The sequence below is a fragment of the Electrophorus electricus genome, chromosome 21, assembly GCF_013358815.1.
Source record: "Electrophorus electricus isolate fEleEle1 chromosome 21, fEleEle1.pri, whole genome shotgun sequence".
Lineage (NCBI taxonomy): Eukaryota > Metazoa > Chordata > Actinopteri > Gymnotiformes > Gymnotidae > Electrophorus > Electrophorus electricus.
In genome coordinates this window covers 4,304,788-4,320,951 of record NC_049555.1, presented here as the reverse complement: position 1 = coordinate 4,320,951, position 16,164 = coordinate 4,304,788, and the positions used below count along the sequence as shown (strand labels likewise).

The 16,164-nt window shown below is 43.5% G+C and overlaps 2 protein-coding genes across 5 annotated transcripts; both read left to right on the top strand.

Moving 5' to 3' along the window:
- Nucleotides 1-164: 164 nt before the first annotated feature.
- gcga (glucagon a) lies at nt 165-4,718 on the top strand. The gene is made up of 6 exons (XM_035520876.1): nt 165-206; nt 408-505; nt 877-1,032; nt 2,484-2,600; nt 4,002-4,145; nt 4,636-4,718. The coding sequence occupies exons 2-6, from the start codon at nt 417-419 to the stop codon at nt 4,649-4,651; spliced, it is 522 nt and encodes a 173-aa protein (XP_035376769.1). The 5' UTR covers nt 165-206; nt 408-416; the 3' UTR covers nt 4,652-4,718.
- A 2,189-nt stretch (nt 4,719-6,907) lies between these two features.
- pcyt2 (phosphate cytidylyltransferase 2, ethanolamine) lies at nt 6,908-15,910 on the top strand. Of its 4 annotated transcripts, none has more exons than XM_027023402.2 (13): nt 6,908-7,215; nt 8,802-8,871; nt 9,137-9,298; nt 9,387-9,453; nt 9,705-9,789; nt 10,489-10,530; nt 10,846-10,984; nt 11,256-11,338; nt 12,324-12,401; nt 13,168-13,233; nt 13,495-13,560; nt 13,726-13,814; nt 14,002-15,910. In XM_027023402.2, exons 1-13 carry the CDS (start codon nt 7,114-7,116, stop codon nt 14,108-14,110), a joined length of 1,158 nt encoding a protein of 385 aa, XP_026879203.2. In that variant the 5' UTR covers nt 6,908-7,113; the 3' UTR covers nt 14,111-15,910. The 4 variants fall into 4 exon arrangements, with proteins under 4 accessions (XP_026879203.2, XP_026879202.2, XP_026879204.2 ...); XM_027023401.2 differs by having other exon boundaries at nt 6,916-7,232; nt 8,802-8,890; XM_027023403.2 differs by having other exon boundaries at nt 7,129-7,232.
- The last annotated feature ends 254 nt before the right edge of the window (nt 15,911-16,164 follow it).

Below are 16,164 nucleotides of genomic sequence, written 5' to 3'. Positions count from 1 at the left end.
CACGTGCAGAGCCGCACGTATAAGTGTGTGTGTGTGTGTGTGTGTGAGAGAGAAGGTGAATAAGAGGGGGTTGCCATCAGGGTGGATCCTCACACCACTATAAAGGAGGGAGGCACATGGAGAAACGGTCAGAAACAGAACGACGAGAGGAGCCAAAAGGGAAAGGAGGAGTTCTCTCATCCGCACAGACACTCGTCTACACCCGGGTAATGAAAGCAGGAGAGCTGACACACACACACACACATTTGTGGGTCAGTGAGTGCCAAAGAGTGAAAACGAAGAATGGGATATCAAATGAAAATATGTTAAGAGGTGTTTTGGTTTTGTGGATGTGACCATCATTTCTTTTTTGCTCAGAAATGAATAATACCTGTCGCTTTTCTTTTGTGATTGTGTGTGTATGACAGGGTATTAAAATGAAAAACACACATTTTCTCACTGGCCTCTTGCTACTCTTCTTCATGGACAGTAGCCTGGCACAGCCGCTACAAGACTACATCACAAGGTAAGAAACTTCTAGAACAGAACATTTGGAACATATGAACTGCAAATGACACTACAGGAGAACTTTTTTCCTTCTTAGAGCAACTGTGGAAAGGAATTTTGCCGTCTGCTGTAGTTGATGAAAAGCTGTTGATTTAGTGCAAATTCATAGAATATGCCTTGTGGACTTAAATCCTGAACAAGAAATGAGAATTCAGCCTCACCTAAGGACGCAAGATACATTTTAAAGTTATCTTTAGCTAGTGGATCTTGCAGAAATACCGTATCCAAGGTGTTGGCATAACCGAGCATGCTTTAAACCACCTGTAAGGGATTTTTACTGCATCTGAGGCTTTTTGTGAGCCCTTTTAATCATGGATGATGTATCCACAGCTCAGAGATGGTGGGGCAGCTCCTCGAGGAGCGCCAAGACTCACCCGTGGTGAAGAGGCACTCGGAGGGTACCTTCTCCAACGACTACAGCAAGTACCTGGAGACTAGGAGGGCCCAGGACTTTGTGCACTGGCTGATGAACTCGGAGAGGAACGGGTGAGTGTGGGGGCATCCACCGGAGACTTCAGTGTTTAGGGTCCCACACTAAGCTTCCAGTTCCGCTTCAGTTCAGCTAATCAATCAGCATGTTAATTACTAGCGTAACTGACATTCACTGCTGTATGCCAGTAACACTGAATAGAGGTGTAACTCTACCCGTTGCACATATATGTGCAGGCTGGGTGCAACTTTCAATTCTGAGGCCAAGATTGATTGCAATTTTTGATATTTTATGCTTTTAAAAAATGAATTGGATCTTTTGAGCTCTGGTTACGCACTACACAAATTTTATTTTAAAACAAAAGATTAGGAAACGGCATCTTTGCCAGAGATCTTTATACACCAGGTCTACTTAGCTATAAACAAAGCAAAAACCTGAACTGCCTCTTATATAGCAGTTTTTATATAGCATATTAAAAGTCCTTGGAAGATACCAAGAGGCAAACAATTTAGTTAAAATTTCTATTCACTGTTTCAAACCTACATTTTTTTTTTTCAAATTTTTTTTGTTACTTTGATTTACTGTTTCTCAGTTCATATTTAAGTGGATTTTAAAAATATATTTGTTTAATTGTATTAGTAAAGGGAATTTATATCTATGTTAAACTGCTCAGATATAGATGGACCTGCCTCCTTCCTTGGTGGCATCCTTAAATTTTGACAGTTTGTCTGTTGAGGGCTTTCGAGCATGTAGGTTAACTTACACAAACTACATAATAATTTTAATAGCATTTATCATGTAGTTTTCTTAGCTTACATCACTATCAGTTAATAACTGGATCATTATATACCACAATGAACTTGACTTCTATAGTTGTGACTACGCACCTATAGCAACTCATACTAGAAAATGTATATATGAAAATGTATATATGAAAGGTTATATCTGAGCTCTAAAAGTTATGTATAAAAAAATAGAAATGAGTAATATTCCTCAAAGATCTGATTTCTGATTTCACTGCTATTTGCCATTTTAGCTTTTATGATGTTGTTAGAAATCAGCACGTTAACAATACCACTGACACTGACATGCTGAAAGCACGTTTGCCCACAAAAAGTGGCCCATAGTGCACACACAGAAGTTACACAATCTTATATATATATGTAAAATCTTTGTAAATGTTTGAGTTCATGAAAAATACAACAAATATTCGAGTTGTGTTACACATTTTGACATATTGCTTTGAAAGCCTGAGTAATATTTTATAGTTTATATACTCCTTCAAAGCTGAATTCATTATTCACCTTTCACCTTGTACATTATTTATTTATTATTGATTGAATTGTTTCCAACAATGAGAATCCTCTTTATACTAGTCTACTTTGTTAAAGTCCGTTTGCGGCTTGGGCCCAGAGACCGACTTCACCCGCTGCGGGTCGGGCTCAGCCTGGGTAAGGTCATGCAGGATGCAGTGTCATGCGCCGTCTCCCCTCTGTTACCTCCACAGCAGTCCGACGAAGCGCCATACTGACGGCACCTATACCAGCGACGTGAGCTCCTACCTGCAGGACCAGGCTGTGAAAGACTTCATCACCCGGCTGAAGAGTGCGCCGTCAAAACAAGAGTAGGCAAAATGGCCCATGACTTCACCCACAGTGCCTTATGGGGGGGAGGAGGGAGACCTTCCACCCTGGAAGGCAGATAACATTCACAGACAGGGCTATAGAGACAGACAGGGAGGGAGAGATGTAGAAATATATTTCTAAGCAGATGAACCCCTATGCATTATTTGTTCTTTATGCTTGCTTTTTTTTTTTTTGATCCTGTCCTACCCCTGCTGACAACGCTTGTACTAATAAACCGCGCTGAATTATTGATCTTCTCTGGGTTCTGCTGCGGGTCTCTTTCTTTGTGCAAGTTTTTGGCTTTGGGAGCTTTTGTTCCAGCAAACTTCGCTCCTCATTGTTGCTAATGCCACAAAGCATAAAGGCTACTTATCTGCTTTCTGGATTATATGGCTTTGGGGACCTTCTGCAGCATGCACACACACACGCACACGCACACACACACACACACACACACACACACACACACACACCAAATTCTCTGGATCTGTGCTGTTGTTGAATTTTTGTTATACAAAAAACAAAACAAAAAGCCTACAGAAATCAAGATTTCTAAACACTTGACTTATGCTCTACGAATAGCTGATTCAAGGGTCTCTTTAACTCTGGATACCAAATCCAGTTTCCAGACCTGGGTTTGTTTTCACTGGTAGTTAACCAAACTGTAAATGCACTCTGTTATCACATCTGACCCTAAGACACTCAATCCAAAATCTGATTCCAGAATTTGTAATTACTGTTTGCTAATTTATGTTATGGAACATAGCTTTCAAATCACATTGTAATTTTATTATCCAAATCATGTGATCAATCAGGTAGCTACATTAAGTGTTCGATTGACAACAGAGTTGAAGACCTCAGTTCTATGATGTCTTGAGGTGTCTGGAGGTGAAGACCTCTGCTCCCTGACATTAATTAGCTAGTAGTAATTACAAAGTCCAGGACTGAATTTTGGATTCTGGATCTTGAAATGGTGCCTTTGGACTAGATGATTGATGGGCCACTCAGCCAAACATGACCAGTAGATCTGGACCCTTAAACGTGGCACTATTGACCTTTCTACAGCATGTCTCTACTTAAACTTTATTTAGGATAGAAATGGCCTGGGGTGGGTGCATTATATTCTATCATTTTCTTTTCATTTTACAGTCTATCCTTTTTAAATTTCACTTATTTATTCTTTTTCTGAAACACTTTATGAACTTTTGAAGGAGTCATTTAAATTAAAGAAAAGAATTATTATTAACCACATAACAAGAACAAAAACAACAACAACAATGACAATAATATGTATTATTACTGTTGTTGTTGTGGAGAGTTGTGAAGGTGCATTGCAACCATGTTACAGGACTTCGGGAGTGAACCTCCCAGTGCTCATGTTGTGTTCTGCACATGCTCAGTTGTGCCAGGAAGGGACAAGCAGATCTAATGCAAAAGAGGCATGTGGACGGGAGCTTCACCAGTGATGTCAACAAGGTGCTCGACAGTCTGGCGGCCAAGGAGTACTTAAAGTGGGTCATGAGCTCCCAGACGTCAGGGACAAGGTAACGTCCACTCCACGTCTCCTTACAGCACTACGCACTGGTGATATTCAAATCCGGTCCTGGATTTTAGTCCCTTGTAGCTGATTAAGTGATTCAGATCACTGGTTGGCCTTGCCACACCTGGCTCCTAGATAAAGGGAAGGTGGTCATCCTGTAAGACCTTGAGGACTGTGATCCGAGCACCTCCACTCTACACCGTACACCTAAATTGCAAGGCACAGGCAATATCTACTTCATCACTAGCTGTCAGACAATGTTCTAAATCAATCAGTTGACAGTCCAAAGTGTGTGTAGGGCTGCATAGGTTTCATTGCAGTCACATGTCCTAAAACTCTGTTCAACGACCGTTAAGTGTTTTTATTTTTTCTTGAACACCCCTGAGCGTGGTAGACCACGTATGAGGCAGAACCATGTCTTTCTGGGGTCTTCCATCAGGACCTAACCCTTGCTGACTGTTATAGACTAATCAGATGGTTCCTTTTTCCTCCAGTGGAAAACAAGACTGAAACCAACGAGAGCTTCCGCTGCAGGAGTGAGGTTTTTGGATGTTGTTCTCTATGCAGAAGACCTTCCATCTTCAAATCACATAAAGCCATAGTCCTTAAAAGAATAACTGATGCAATGCAGGAAATTAAAAGCCATATGTTTTTTTAAGCCATATGTTTGTTTTTTTTCATTGTTTGTGACTTGAACACTGATATATAAAGTGATTATTTATTTTACAGAGATTTGTGGTACGGCATATAAAATTGTGATTTAAAAATGCATATTTTTCTATAGGTTTTAGCTATTTTCTGTATTTATGATATTGATAAGCAATGTTGAAAACTCAGGAAAACGTACCTAACGTACCCACTCTCAGGATAGTGAGTAAGGTTATGTAGTTACGCCGCTATGGTGTCAAAACGCCATGCGCGCGCTGCCATGCTCTGCAAAATAAACTTGTCCAATACATTTCTTTGTGTTCTTTTGCTTTCTTCAGAACATGCATTCCACATCTCAACTGGTACTGCATACGACATGCATTCATCGGTACTGCAACGAAAATCTGTCAAAATAAAATTAATCCTGAATTAATTCCAATTGAAAAGACATACGTCAGCACTACTGCTTCAGCAAAAGGCTGAAGCAAAAATGATAATTTAGGGGGAAAATAAATTCAATCCGCAATGCGTTTGACTAATACAGTGACACTAAACATCTACACACGTTCACTGCTGAATCGTTGCTCCACTTGTTTGATTGAATGTTGCGCGTAGTTAGGCCATACCGCGCCATCTACTGGATGATATAACAGATAACAGATACAACCCGTCTCAGCTGCCATGGCTCCTCCCACCACCCCCTGACGCCCCCTGCTGTAGCCCACCACACCTCCACACCAGCCAACTACTTCTCCGTTGACCTTGATGGAGGTTCTCGTGCGGGATGGGTTTCAGACATATGCGCACATTCGGAACTAGGACTAGGATTACTAAAAACCCGGACTAGACATTAATTGCTTTTTTCCATTGTATTATTATTTATTCGGTTTTCTCTTTAAATTGTTATTACTGTGGTGAACATTGTCGGCCAGTGGTGGTTGCCCTTCCCCCCCCCCCCCCCCCGCCCCTTTGAGTCTTGGTTCCTCTCAAGGTTTCTTCCTCATGCCCCAGCTCATCATTCCTTGCCACTGTCAACCTTGGCTTGTTTACTGGAGGCTTGGACTTGTGCATTTGTGAAGCTGCTTTGTGACAACATCTGTTGTAATGTTGTCAGATTTATTTTTGCTCTGCTACAAAGCTGCGCGCGCTCTTAGATATATGCTGCTCTGCACGAGCTTGCGCTTCTGCGCACTCACACTCAACCTGCGCGCTCGCGAATATTTTTATGCTCTTGCGCTCGCGCTTTCACCGCTACAGCACTGCCAAAAGTATGAACACATCCTCAATCTGTAGCTTGGACCGACGGCCCCAAGAAATGTGATTAGTTACTTAAATCATTTATAGTGTACTTACGTATAGTGCACAGAAACATCTGTGCCGAGTACGGGCCGGGAGTTCCAAGGTCTAAGTGGGATACACCCCGAAAGGCGGTGGAAAATGACCATGCTGAGATCCTGTCGGACTTTCAGATACAGACAGACAAGACGGTAATTACTAACCAACCGGGATATAGTAGTGGTGGACAAACGGCAGAATAGGGTCGAGAAATACCAAGGGCTGAAGGAAGAGACAGAAAAGATGTGGGGTGAAGGCAATGTGGTTCCCATGGTAATCGGAGCATTAGGGGCTTTAACCCCCAACCTGGGAGAAGGGCTCCAACACTTTACTTGACCTGCTCAGTGGTTAAGGTACTCGTAGTGGTTCAAGCCCCACCACTGCCAAGTTGCAACTAAGCAAGGCTGTTAACCCTTAATTGCTCAAGTTGTACTCAATCATAAATGTAAGTCGCTTTGGATAAATTTGTTAGCTAAATACCGTAAATGTCCATGGTAAAGCTACAGATGTTTCATACGGCTATGATGTGTCATTGTGGCTTTCCATAGAGAACAGAACAGTTTCATTTTTCAAAATCCGCTACTGATGATCCTTTATGATGAGTTTCAGTGCGCAGAAAAGCAAGTTAAAATCCGTGAGTGCTGTGTGAATCGCGCTGTAACATTAAAAAAATGCTCTCGACTATTGGCAGCATCATGTCGCCATACTGACGTCGTGGGTTAGCGTAAATAACATCACGGCTATGATTTGGTCACAAGCACGAGTCGAAGACGAAATGTGTTTTTCCACAAAGAGACATTTTATTTAAGAAAAAAAACATGAATGTTGTCGTGTTCTATTTCTTAAACAAAATGCGGGACTTTTATTATGGTATACCGTCTCTCTGAGCCGGCTATCCCTGCTTGTCACCGACCGGCACGCCCAGGACACGCACTAACCCGTTTGCTCATAGATTTACTCATAGCTCTGTCTTTTATCGCACTTTTGAAATGATCAAAAACGGACACCACGATTCTAAGGAATCTGGAGGAGCGCTGTCTCATCGAGAATCCCCCGCCTGTGGTCCCGAGAAAAGGAAGCGTGTAGTTCGGGTATGGTGCGATGGATGGTATGTAGCCATCGGCTACCGTTAGCCATCTCAGCTAGCGCTAGTTATCCTAGCTATCTTAGCTATTAACTTATTTATTTTTCCTGACGTCCAAGAGGAAATTAAGTTCGCTAACTATATTATGCAAAAGACAAACCTGGCGTTGTTTAGCTAACGGTCGCTAATCCGCTTCGTAAATTAACTAGTTAGTGAGCTAATTTTGCTAACCTTGACAGCTGGCTTGTAAAGTTAAGCGAGAACGCCGTGCAGCTGGTGTGTTGTGCCAGCTATCTGGTCACTAGCGAGTTGTCAAAGTAGGTGACTGAAAATGTCAGCTTGCCAGCTGGCAAGTTAAAATGTTAGTGTCTAGCTAACTAGGAAGGTGATTTGCTTCCTTTCATGTACATGCTTGCCGTTAGTTACTAGCTAGCTGGCAAGTAACTGAATGTCAGGACAGTTTGACTTGACTAGCTATTGTGCGATCACTGAACATTATTTGCGTTAAGGAGGTGAATATGACTTAAACTTACTGATGCCACAAGTCTAGGTGTGTACAGAATTGTTAATCATACAAACATAAGAGTAGAAAAGCTTTGGTTTTTGTTTTTCCTACACCCCTGTCTTCCAGCCCATAGGCACACACAGACACACAGTTGTCACTATACTATACTATACTGTCTTCACCGACAGTAACTGACTAACAGTGACTGAGTATGAGCACACTCTCAGTGTGGCTTATTAACAGTTAACGTTCCACTTCACCATAATGCCAGTCAAGTGCTTGTTTGGCTACATGAAGGTGGGGAGAAGAGGCAGCCTGCCATCTTCTCAGTCATGTTAAAGGAGACCAGCTGCAACATTAGCCACCGCCACCCCTGCACAGCATGTAGCACAGCTGAGACTCAAACCCACGTTACAGCTGTAGATGCCTTTGCGTTGTTTTGACTGAGATGTTCATTTCTGAACCAAACTGCAATATTTAACAGCACTGGAGAAGGAAGGGAAGAGCTTACATTTCTTCTTAGTATGTATAAACTGAGCTTGAAATGCAAATATCACAATTTGCTAACAACCTGAATAAAAGCTTAATGTGGTTGTGACTTTATGCCTAGGTAGAGGCAGAGTGCGTGAGATGTTATCTAGCTCTTGCATTCCATTTCAACACTCCTGAGCTCGCAAACATGTGACTCTATTAATATCTCACATAGTGAACATGTTGTTCACCAATGGGCAAATGAACATGTTTACCAATGAGCAAGTATGGAACAGCAGAGCATTATGGGAATTTGAGTTCATCATTATTTTCTAGAGCCGCTGTATGTAACTTGACTTGATACATTAACTTATGTATGTAGCTGCTAGTCACAAAGACCACAGGAACCACAACCAAAACATAGCCAGTAAAACCTCAACCTCTGTTTGACCTGAGAGATTGCGAGATGAGGAGGTTGGTTAAGGAACAGTGATTGTACATGTGTAACATGTCTGATCAAGCTCATTCACTGCTCGAACACTGGAAGCCTTGTCTCACAGGAACGCTGTTCTCTCTCTCGTTCTTTCCCTCTCTGTCTCGCTCTCTCTCATATTCAGCTACGACATGGTCCACTATGGTCATTCGAACCAGCTGCGGCAGGCCAAGGCGATGGGAGACCACCTCGTGGTGGGTGTTCACACAGACGGTAGGAATGTGTCTCGCAGGATTCCACTCCCAACCATTCATTTAGATTTACACCCATTTATATTCATTTACATATTTCAGCATTTCAGCAGATGCTCTTGTCCAGAGCAACTTAATCCTTTACAACAGTGCTCCACTAATGCCCTCAATACGACATTTTACAGCAGTCTGTCGTTCATGTCCGCCCCTCCCATCCCCTCGCCATGTTTTTCATTCCCCTCTCCACCTCCTTCATTTTGGTCCTCAGAAGAGATCTCGAAGCACAAGGGTCCACCCGTGTTCACGCAGGAGGAGCGCTACAAGATGGTGAGGGCCATCAAGTGGGTGGATGAGATAGTGGAGGGAGCGCCTTATGTCACAACGCTGCAGACCCTTGACAAGCACAACTGCGACTTCTGCGTGCACGGAGGTGAGAGGTCACCGCTGTACCCCGGCGGGCTGTGGGGCTGGGGCTGTGGAGACAAGCTGCTAAGTGAAGCTGTTCTGTGCTTGGTTAGATGACATCACATTAACGGTGGATGGAAGGGACACGTATGAAGAGGTGAAGCGCATGGACCGGTACAGGTGAGCCTGTGTGTTTGTATGTGTGCGTGTCAAATTTACTTATATAATGCTTTTTACAACACCCGTCGTCACAAAGCAGCTTTACGATGTCCAGATCTCTAATGAGCAAGCAGAGGGAAAATCCCTGGGCAGGTTTAAGGATGAAACCTCGAGCAAGACTCAAGAGGGAACCCGTCCTCCATTGGGCAGCCCAGCTAGTAACCAGGCCGTGTGTGTTTGACGTCCGTGTTTCTTCTCCTCCTCTTCCTCAGGGAATGTAAGCGCACGCAGGGTGTATCCACCACAGACCTCGTGGGCCGGATGCTGCTGATGACAAAAGCTCATCACACCAACATGGTGAGCAAAGAGCATGTTTGTCTCGAGCTCGGTGAGACAAGGACAGTGCTGAAGCTGAAATCCCTGCTGGGGCGGTTCATCTGCAGCCTAGATAAGAATGAGTGTAGTCTGGTGCAGAGCGTGGGCCTCACAGCTGGCTCTTCTGTCACACAGCTGAGGTACACTCCTCTGTTGTACTCCAGTATGTGCTCTCTTGATCAATAACACTATACTGGCTCATCTTATGTTTCACGTTCATGTAAAAAAAAAAACCCACCAGGTCACTGGAGAGCGTAAGCCAGGCTCTATAAAGGTGTTGTACAACGTTGCCGTTAAGGCTTGGTCAATGCTTGTCCTCAAGCCAAGCTGTCACTGTAGACCATTTTCACACAGAGACTCCGTCTGGGGTTCAAATGACAGATGTTGTCTGTTATTACCCTAGATACTTTGTCATTATCCCACACAACCTCAATTGCTTCTATAATGGTTTTGTCCTGAACAAAGGGGTTTTTGTCTCCAACTAATAACTTTATCTTTAGTTTTGGAAACACTGATGTATAACACAGCCTTACCACACTGTGGTAAAATCATCCAGTGCCATCGGTAAATTTCATTATTTATGTGAGTGTCTGTATATATGAGCAGATACAATTTGTTGGTTTCTCTTGCTGTGTGTGTGTAACTTGCTCTGTTCTGTCTATCACGCTCTTGTTCTTTCAGGATAACTCAGATTACCAGCAACACGCCGGTAACTTGGGGAAAGTAAGTCGGCACATGGCAGTAAATTTCTTGCCTATCCAGTACAAATAATTAATGTGGTTCATATTTACCAAATTTAGCCACTAGAGGTCACTCACGACACTCAAAATGTTTCTACGATTACCTGCTGCATCTCCAAAATAAAGACATGCACTATTCACAAGTGATGCATTGTTTGCAGTCAGAGTGCTTTAAATGGTTTAGTGTTTTTTAATATATTGTATTATATTCTTTTGGCTCTAAGAGCAGCTTTGTGTGTGTGTGTGTGTGTGTGTGTGTGTGTGTCTGTCGTCTTCATGGTCTACCTGTGTTCCTCAGGGTCCTAAAGGCCATAGCCCTTGGACGGGTGTGTCCCAGTTCCTCCAGACCTCGCAGAAGATCATCCAGTTTGCCTCAGGCAAAGAACCGCAGGCTGGCGACACCATCATATACGTGGCCGGGGCATTCGACCTCTTCCGTATCCTCCTGTGTGTAGACGGGAAAATCATACCATATGTCTGTGCTGGAGAATCAGTAACTCATCAGGGTTTTCTCAGCCTCAGACTGACTGGGTTAAACAGACCACCTACTAACTTACTTTATTCTAGTGTTTTATGTTTGTAAATTGCAGAATGTTACAAAATTACTTACTGAGACCAGTCATTGTGGACTGGAGTGTTTTGGCATGTTTTCCAGGGGAGGGATCGGTCTTCCTGCGCGTTTCAGCCTTGACTCTCTGTTCCCGATAGACATCGGCCACGTGGACTTCCTGGAGACGGTGTTTAGACAGGCAGAGAGGCCTTACATAATCGTTGGACTGCACTTTGACCAGGTGTGTGACAAACACACCCACACACACTTGCTGAACAGGTCCATCAACATAATACTGCTCTTCAGCCAGGTCTCTGTTTTGGTTGTGAGTTCGTTCACATTTCTGTAGCATATTCACTTACTTGTTTAATGCTCTTAAATGTGGATTTTTAAAGTTCACTTTTTTGTTTGATTTTAAAACTAAATCTATGATTAAAAGTAAAATGTTTAGTTTTTTATTTTGTTTTAACCCTGCAGTACACACACACACACACACACACACACAGATGCACACACACACACACACATGTTTAGATCTCTGATTTACTGTGCAAACAAGGAAGGAAAACCCTTTCCTGAGAACACATGAACTCAGAGAAAACAGACACCTCAACCTCCTCCCTTGCCCGTGTGCCTTTGCCAAACTTTATAATCCAGAAAGCTCCATTGCCAGAACTGCTTCAGATGGTACCGAATGTGGGCAGCTGATGATGCCGTGTGGTTGGTTTTGTGCAGAGGCTGAGGGTCGGTGTGGGTCCACAGCTTCGCTCACCCCCCCTTACACAGGGCGCCTGGGCCGGAGCTCAGCTCCACGTCTCCAGGATGATGGGAAAATAAACCTCCAGCTGTTTTTATGCCTGCACATGCCCGTGCTCTTCACTCCCAATGTGGTTTCCCGGGCAGCTTGCACATGTTTTAAGTTTAAGATGCCATAAAAAAAAAACAAAAAAAACCCATGCACAGGATTCCAGCTCGCTCCTCTCTGAAAGTCTGCACCCGCCCGCCCATGCTCCAGCCCTGTCAGTGTGCTTCACGTTCAGATTGAAAACACACACCGGATGCTGTGTGTGGTGACTTGCTGCTCTGGTGTTTGGGTGTGTGGCTTATTACTGGTGCATAGACAGTTGTGTGTGCGTTGTGGTCTGTGGCAGCAGACATTTAGGGGTGTGGGGGGGGCATGGTTGCGTTTTTTTAAAACTCGTGCGATGTCTGAATGTTTGTTACAGGAAGTGAACCGCTACAAAGGGAAGAACTACCCCATCATGAATATCCATGAGAGAACACTAAGCGTGCTGGCATGTCGGGTGGGTAAGATGGACGATGTCTCTTCACACATTCACCTATTAAGACATAAACGCACCTAGAAATGTCTGCAATGACGGTTCTGTAGACAATGTGAGTTCCTCTCATCATGCATACTTGAGTGACTCTCTGTTGCACATAATCCATCATCCCTATCATTCAGCTTCCTTTATCACACATCATCTCCACCAACTTCCTCTATTGCACATACCACATCATCTCTACCAATTGGCTTCCTCTATTGCACATACCACATCGTCTCTACCAATTGGCTTCCTCTATTGCACATACCACATCGTCTCTACCAATTGGCTTCCTCTATTGCACATACCACATCGTCTCTACCAATTGGCTTCCTCTATTGCACATACTACATCGTCTCTACGAATTGGCTTCCTCTATCGCACATACCACAGCTCGCCCTCCAGTCAGCTTTCTTATTCACACATGCCTCACTGTCTTCTCCAGTCAGCTATCTCTTTACCTCTACTGATCAATTTATTTGTGTCATTGCTGTCTCCACTAATCAGCTCTGTCCTTCATGCATCCCTCGGTGCACCCATCAGTTCTATCTCTCAGGCAACAGCTTGTTATGTCCTCATGACCACCGAGGGAGGGAGGGAGAGAGAGAGGGAGAGAAAAAGAAAACGTCCGACCCATTCCTGAATGGTTCCCCTGTGCTGGAGCTGGAATGGTCCCAACATTGGCAAACAGTTCCGGACGTCTTCATTCTCGCTTTTTCGCTTTGGTTTTCTCCCTCTCTTTCAGTACGTGTCCGAAGTGGTGATCGGGGCTCCTTACGCTGTGGGGAAAGACCTCTTGGACCACTTTAAGGTACCTTTGATATCACCGTCATCACAGACAGACAAGTCTGAAGCCCTTCAGTGGTAGTTCTCCTTCATCTTGAGGGGCAATGTACTTTCACCCAACGCACAAACGACTTACAGTAAAGGCTGGAAAATTCTGTCCTCTTCCGGAGTGTTCCAGGCAGATACTCCCTGTCACTTCCAGAAGCAGCTACTAGGGTGACGTGCAGTGGTAAAGTAAACCGTAAACGCGACTTTCCACCCAAGTGAAGCACTGTTCCCTCTGTAGGTGGACCTTGTGTGTCACGGCAAGACAGAGGTGCTCCCCGACAAGGACGACACGGATCCGTACGCTGTGAGTGTGACATGTCTGACCAAAAATCCTCCCAAGTTTCAGCTTCTGTGTTTTGCCAGTGTGAGAAGCGGCCCGTGGCACGGCCTGCTTCCATGACTGAGCGCCGTTGTCGTCTTGGGTCGCTGCCATTGGGTGTTCACTTCCGGCCTTCCGTGCTGTAAACAGGAGCCTAAGAAGAGGGGAATATTTCGCATGATCGACAGTGGGAACGGCCTCACGACTGACATCATTGTGCAGAGAATCATTGAGAACAGGTGTGTGTGTGTTTGCACCTGTGTGTGTGTCACTAATAAATGCAACCACTCAGGAAATTCATTGTAGTTCAGCATTCTCCGTTAGGAAACGGGGATCAATTCACCAAGCTGTCGTGCGATGCCTCACGCAGTGTTCTCTTGGTTTCTAGTTCAGTCGCGCAGTGTTCTCTTGTGCTTCTTCTCTCAGGCTGCAGTTTGAGGCGCGGAACCAGAAGAAGGAGGCGAAGGAGATTGCCGTGATCCAAGCCCTGAAGCGCAGGGAGGGCGGGGAGAAGAGCCGGCCAGCCGCACAGTAATAAACAACCAAACAAAAGGGAGAAAACCACAGGCTTGATCCCAAACGTCACTCTCCTCATCCTCTTCTCGTCCTACGTCAGATATCCGCGGTCCCGTTCAGTTCCTATCAAACTACTTCTAAAGTAGCTCAATAACATTTTTGTCCATTAGGGGAGAAATGGTGCCTCTGAGCTGAAAGAGCCCCAATTATTTTTGTTCCAGCCAGCATTTTGTTCCTTTATTAGGCAGAAATCGCCACTTGTATTTGAACTCAGAGCTCCGCTGGGCTGTCTTTAAAGTTGCAGGTTGGTGGGGGGAAGTTGAGTCGAAATAATTGTAGAATTTGATTCTGTTCGATGGAGCCAGCATTGTACGATCGGACATTTCTGAATTGTTTTAGGATGCCTGTTAAACGGGTAGAAATGGTAGTCTTTAGTCTCTCTGTCGGGGAGGTTTGTCCAATCCTTTCATTTTTTAAAAACTCCGCTACAGTAATCTCATGCAGTCCCTCATTTTAAGTGTTTTTCTTCCTCCTTGGTCTTAATCGGCCCTGCGCTAGCATGGGAAACGTGCTAACCACCCCGTCTCTGGTTTGCTTTGGATGCTTTGGAAAGTTTCTCATGTTTTTCTGCAGGAACACTGATGTAGCACCAGCACCTCCGCCAGCCTCATTATGGTTAGCAATTTTAGCGAACTTGGAGATCGCTAAAGTTGCTAATGATGAAAAAAGGCTAATGGGGATCAGTCAGCATGACCTCATTTGCTATGCCAGTTATGATGAAGGGCATTTTGGCTTTTTGTTTCATTCCTCTTGCTCCTCACGTGACCTATAGGCTGTTTTTTAAAGCTCAGGTGACAGTGAAGTTCCCGGAAGCTGGATAACAATGGGAACTTTTCACACACGCTGCCACCGCACACTGACACCGTTTAAATTAGCAACATAACATGTTATTTATTTGCAAAGGTATATTGAGGAAAAGATTTAACTTCCTCAATGTTTCTTTTCTGGAAACCTCCTTTCATAAACAACGTTAGTTATTGGAAGCTTGCTTGATGTAGCTGTTGGACCCTCTGGTGGTTCCAGACAATGCTGATGATTTCATCTTTAAAGCAGAACAGTCTGATCATGTTCATAAAATTACAGGTAAACCTTTTTGGAGATGAAAAGGTTTAGTTATTCGCGTGAATTGATGAGGCTATATCTTTATTCGGTTTCCAAAAGGAAACTACTTTAGACAAGGAAACTTTAAAAGAGTTCACTTACAACGGCATGGCGGGAGAAGTGCATGCGTGTGCACCAATCTCGTAGGTGTGGAGTACTCTCTTCTCCAGCCGTGCACGTAAGACTGTGGTGGTCAGTACCTAATGTGAAGAAACCAAGCCAGTCTGGGCGAGTGAACGTTAACCTTATAAACTTGCCACAAGAGCTTTGGCTCCTGGCACTACGCTGTTCTCAGGTATTTACCAGCTTGTATTTTATAATACGTTTGTTTGAGTCAGCCTGGTATCGAGTGTCATTTTTAGTCAATAAGTTTTTAATATACTATAGGCTAATGTTTTTAAGACCTTTTGTAGCTCCTTGGATACAATTTTCTATAGACAAATGAGGTGTATTTTTTTTTTTTTTTTTTAAATTATTGTGGTCCTTCCATGCCTGTTTATAAAAATGAGTAGTAACTAATACATATAATTGTTGAAAGAATGTTATATTCTAATGTGTGTCTGTAAAATGGCCATTCATTTAATCTTGATGTCCCCTCTTCAAACATAAAGACTGATCCCATAATTACATGAATAAACCATTGACCTTAAAATTCTGATTGTGAGGTATATTTGTGATAGTGATTTCTGACTGACTGGCTGTTATGCAAGTCATTTTATAAATCAAATTCGTTTCCCAAAAATCTGAACTTGTACGGTTAAAACAAAACGGAGTGACAAGAGCATAATAAAGAATTAGTATGCCGGAGCTATATTTGAATAAAAATAAATAAACCATGCCAAATCAAAAATAATAACAGCACACCATAAAACATTGAAAAAAAAATCAAAGAAGGGAAACTGATTCAATCAA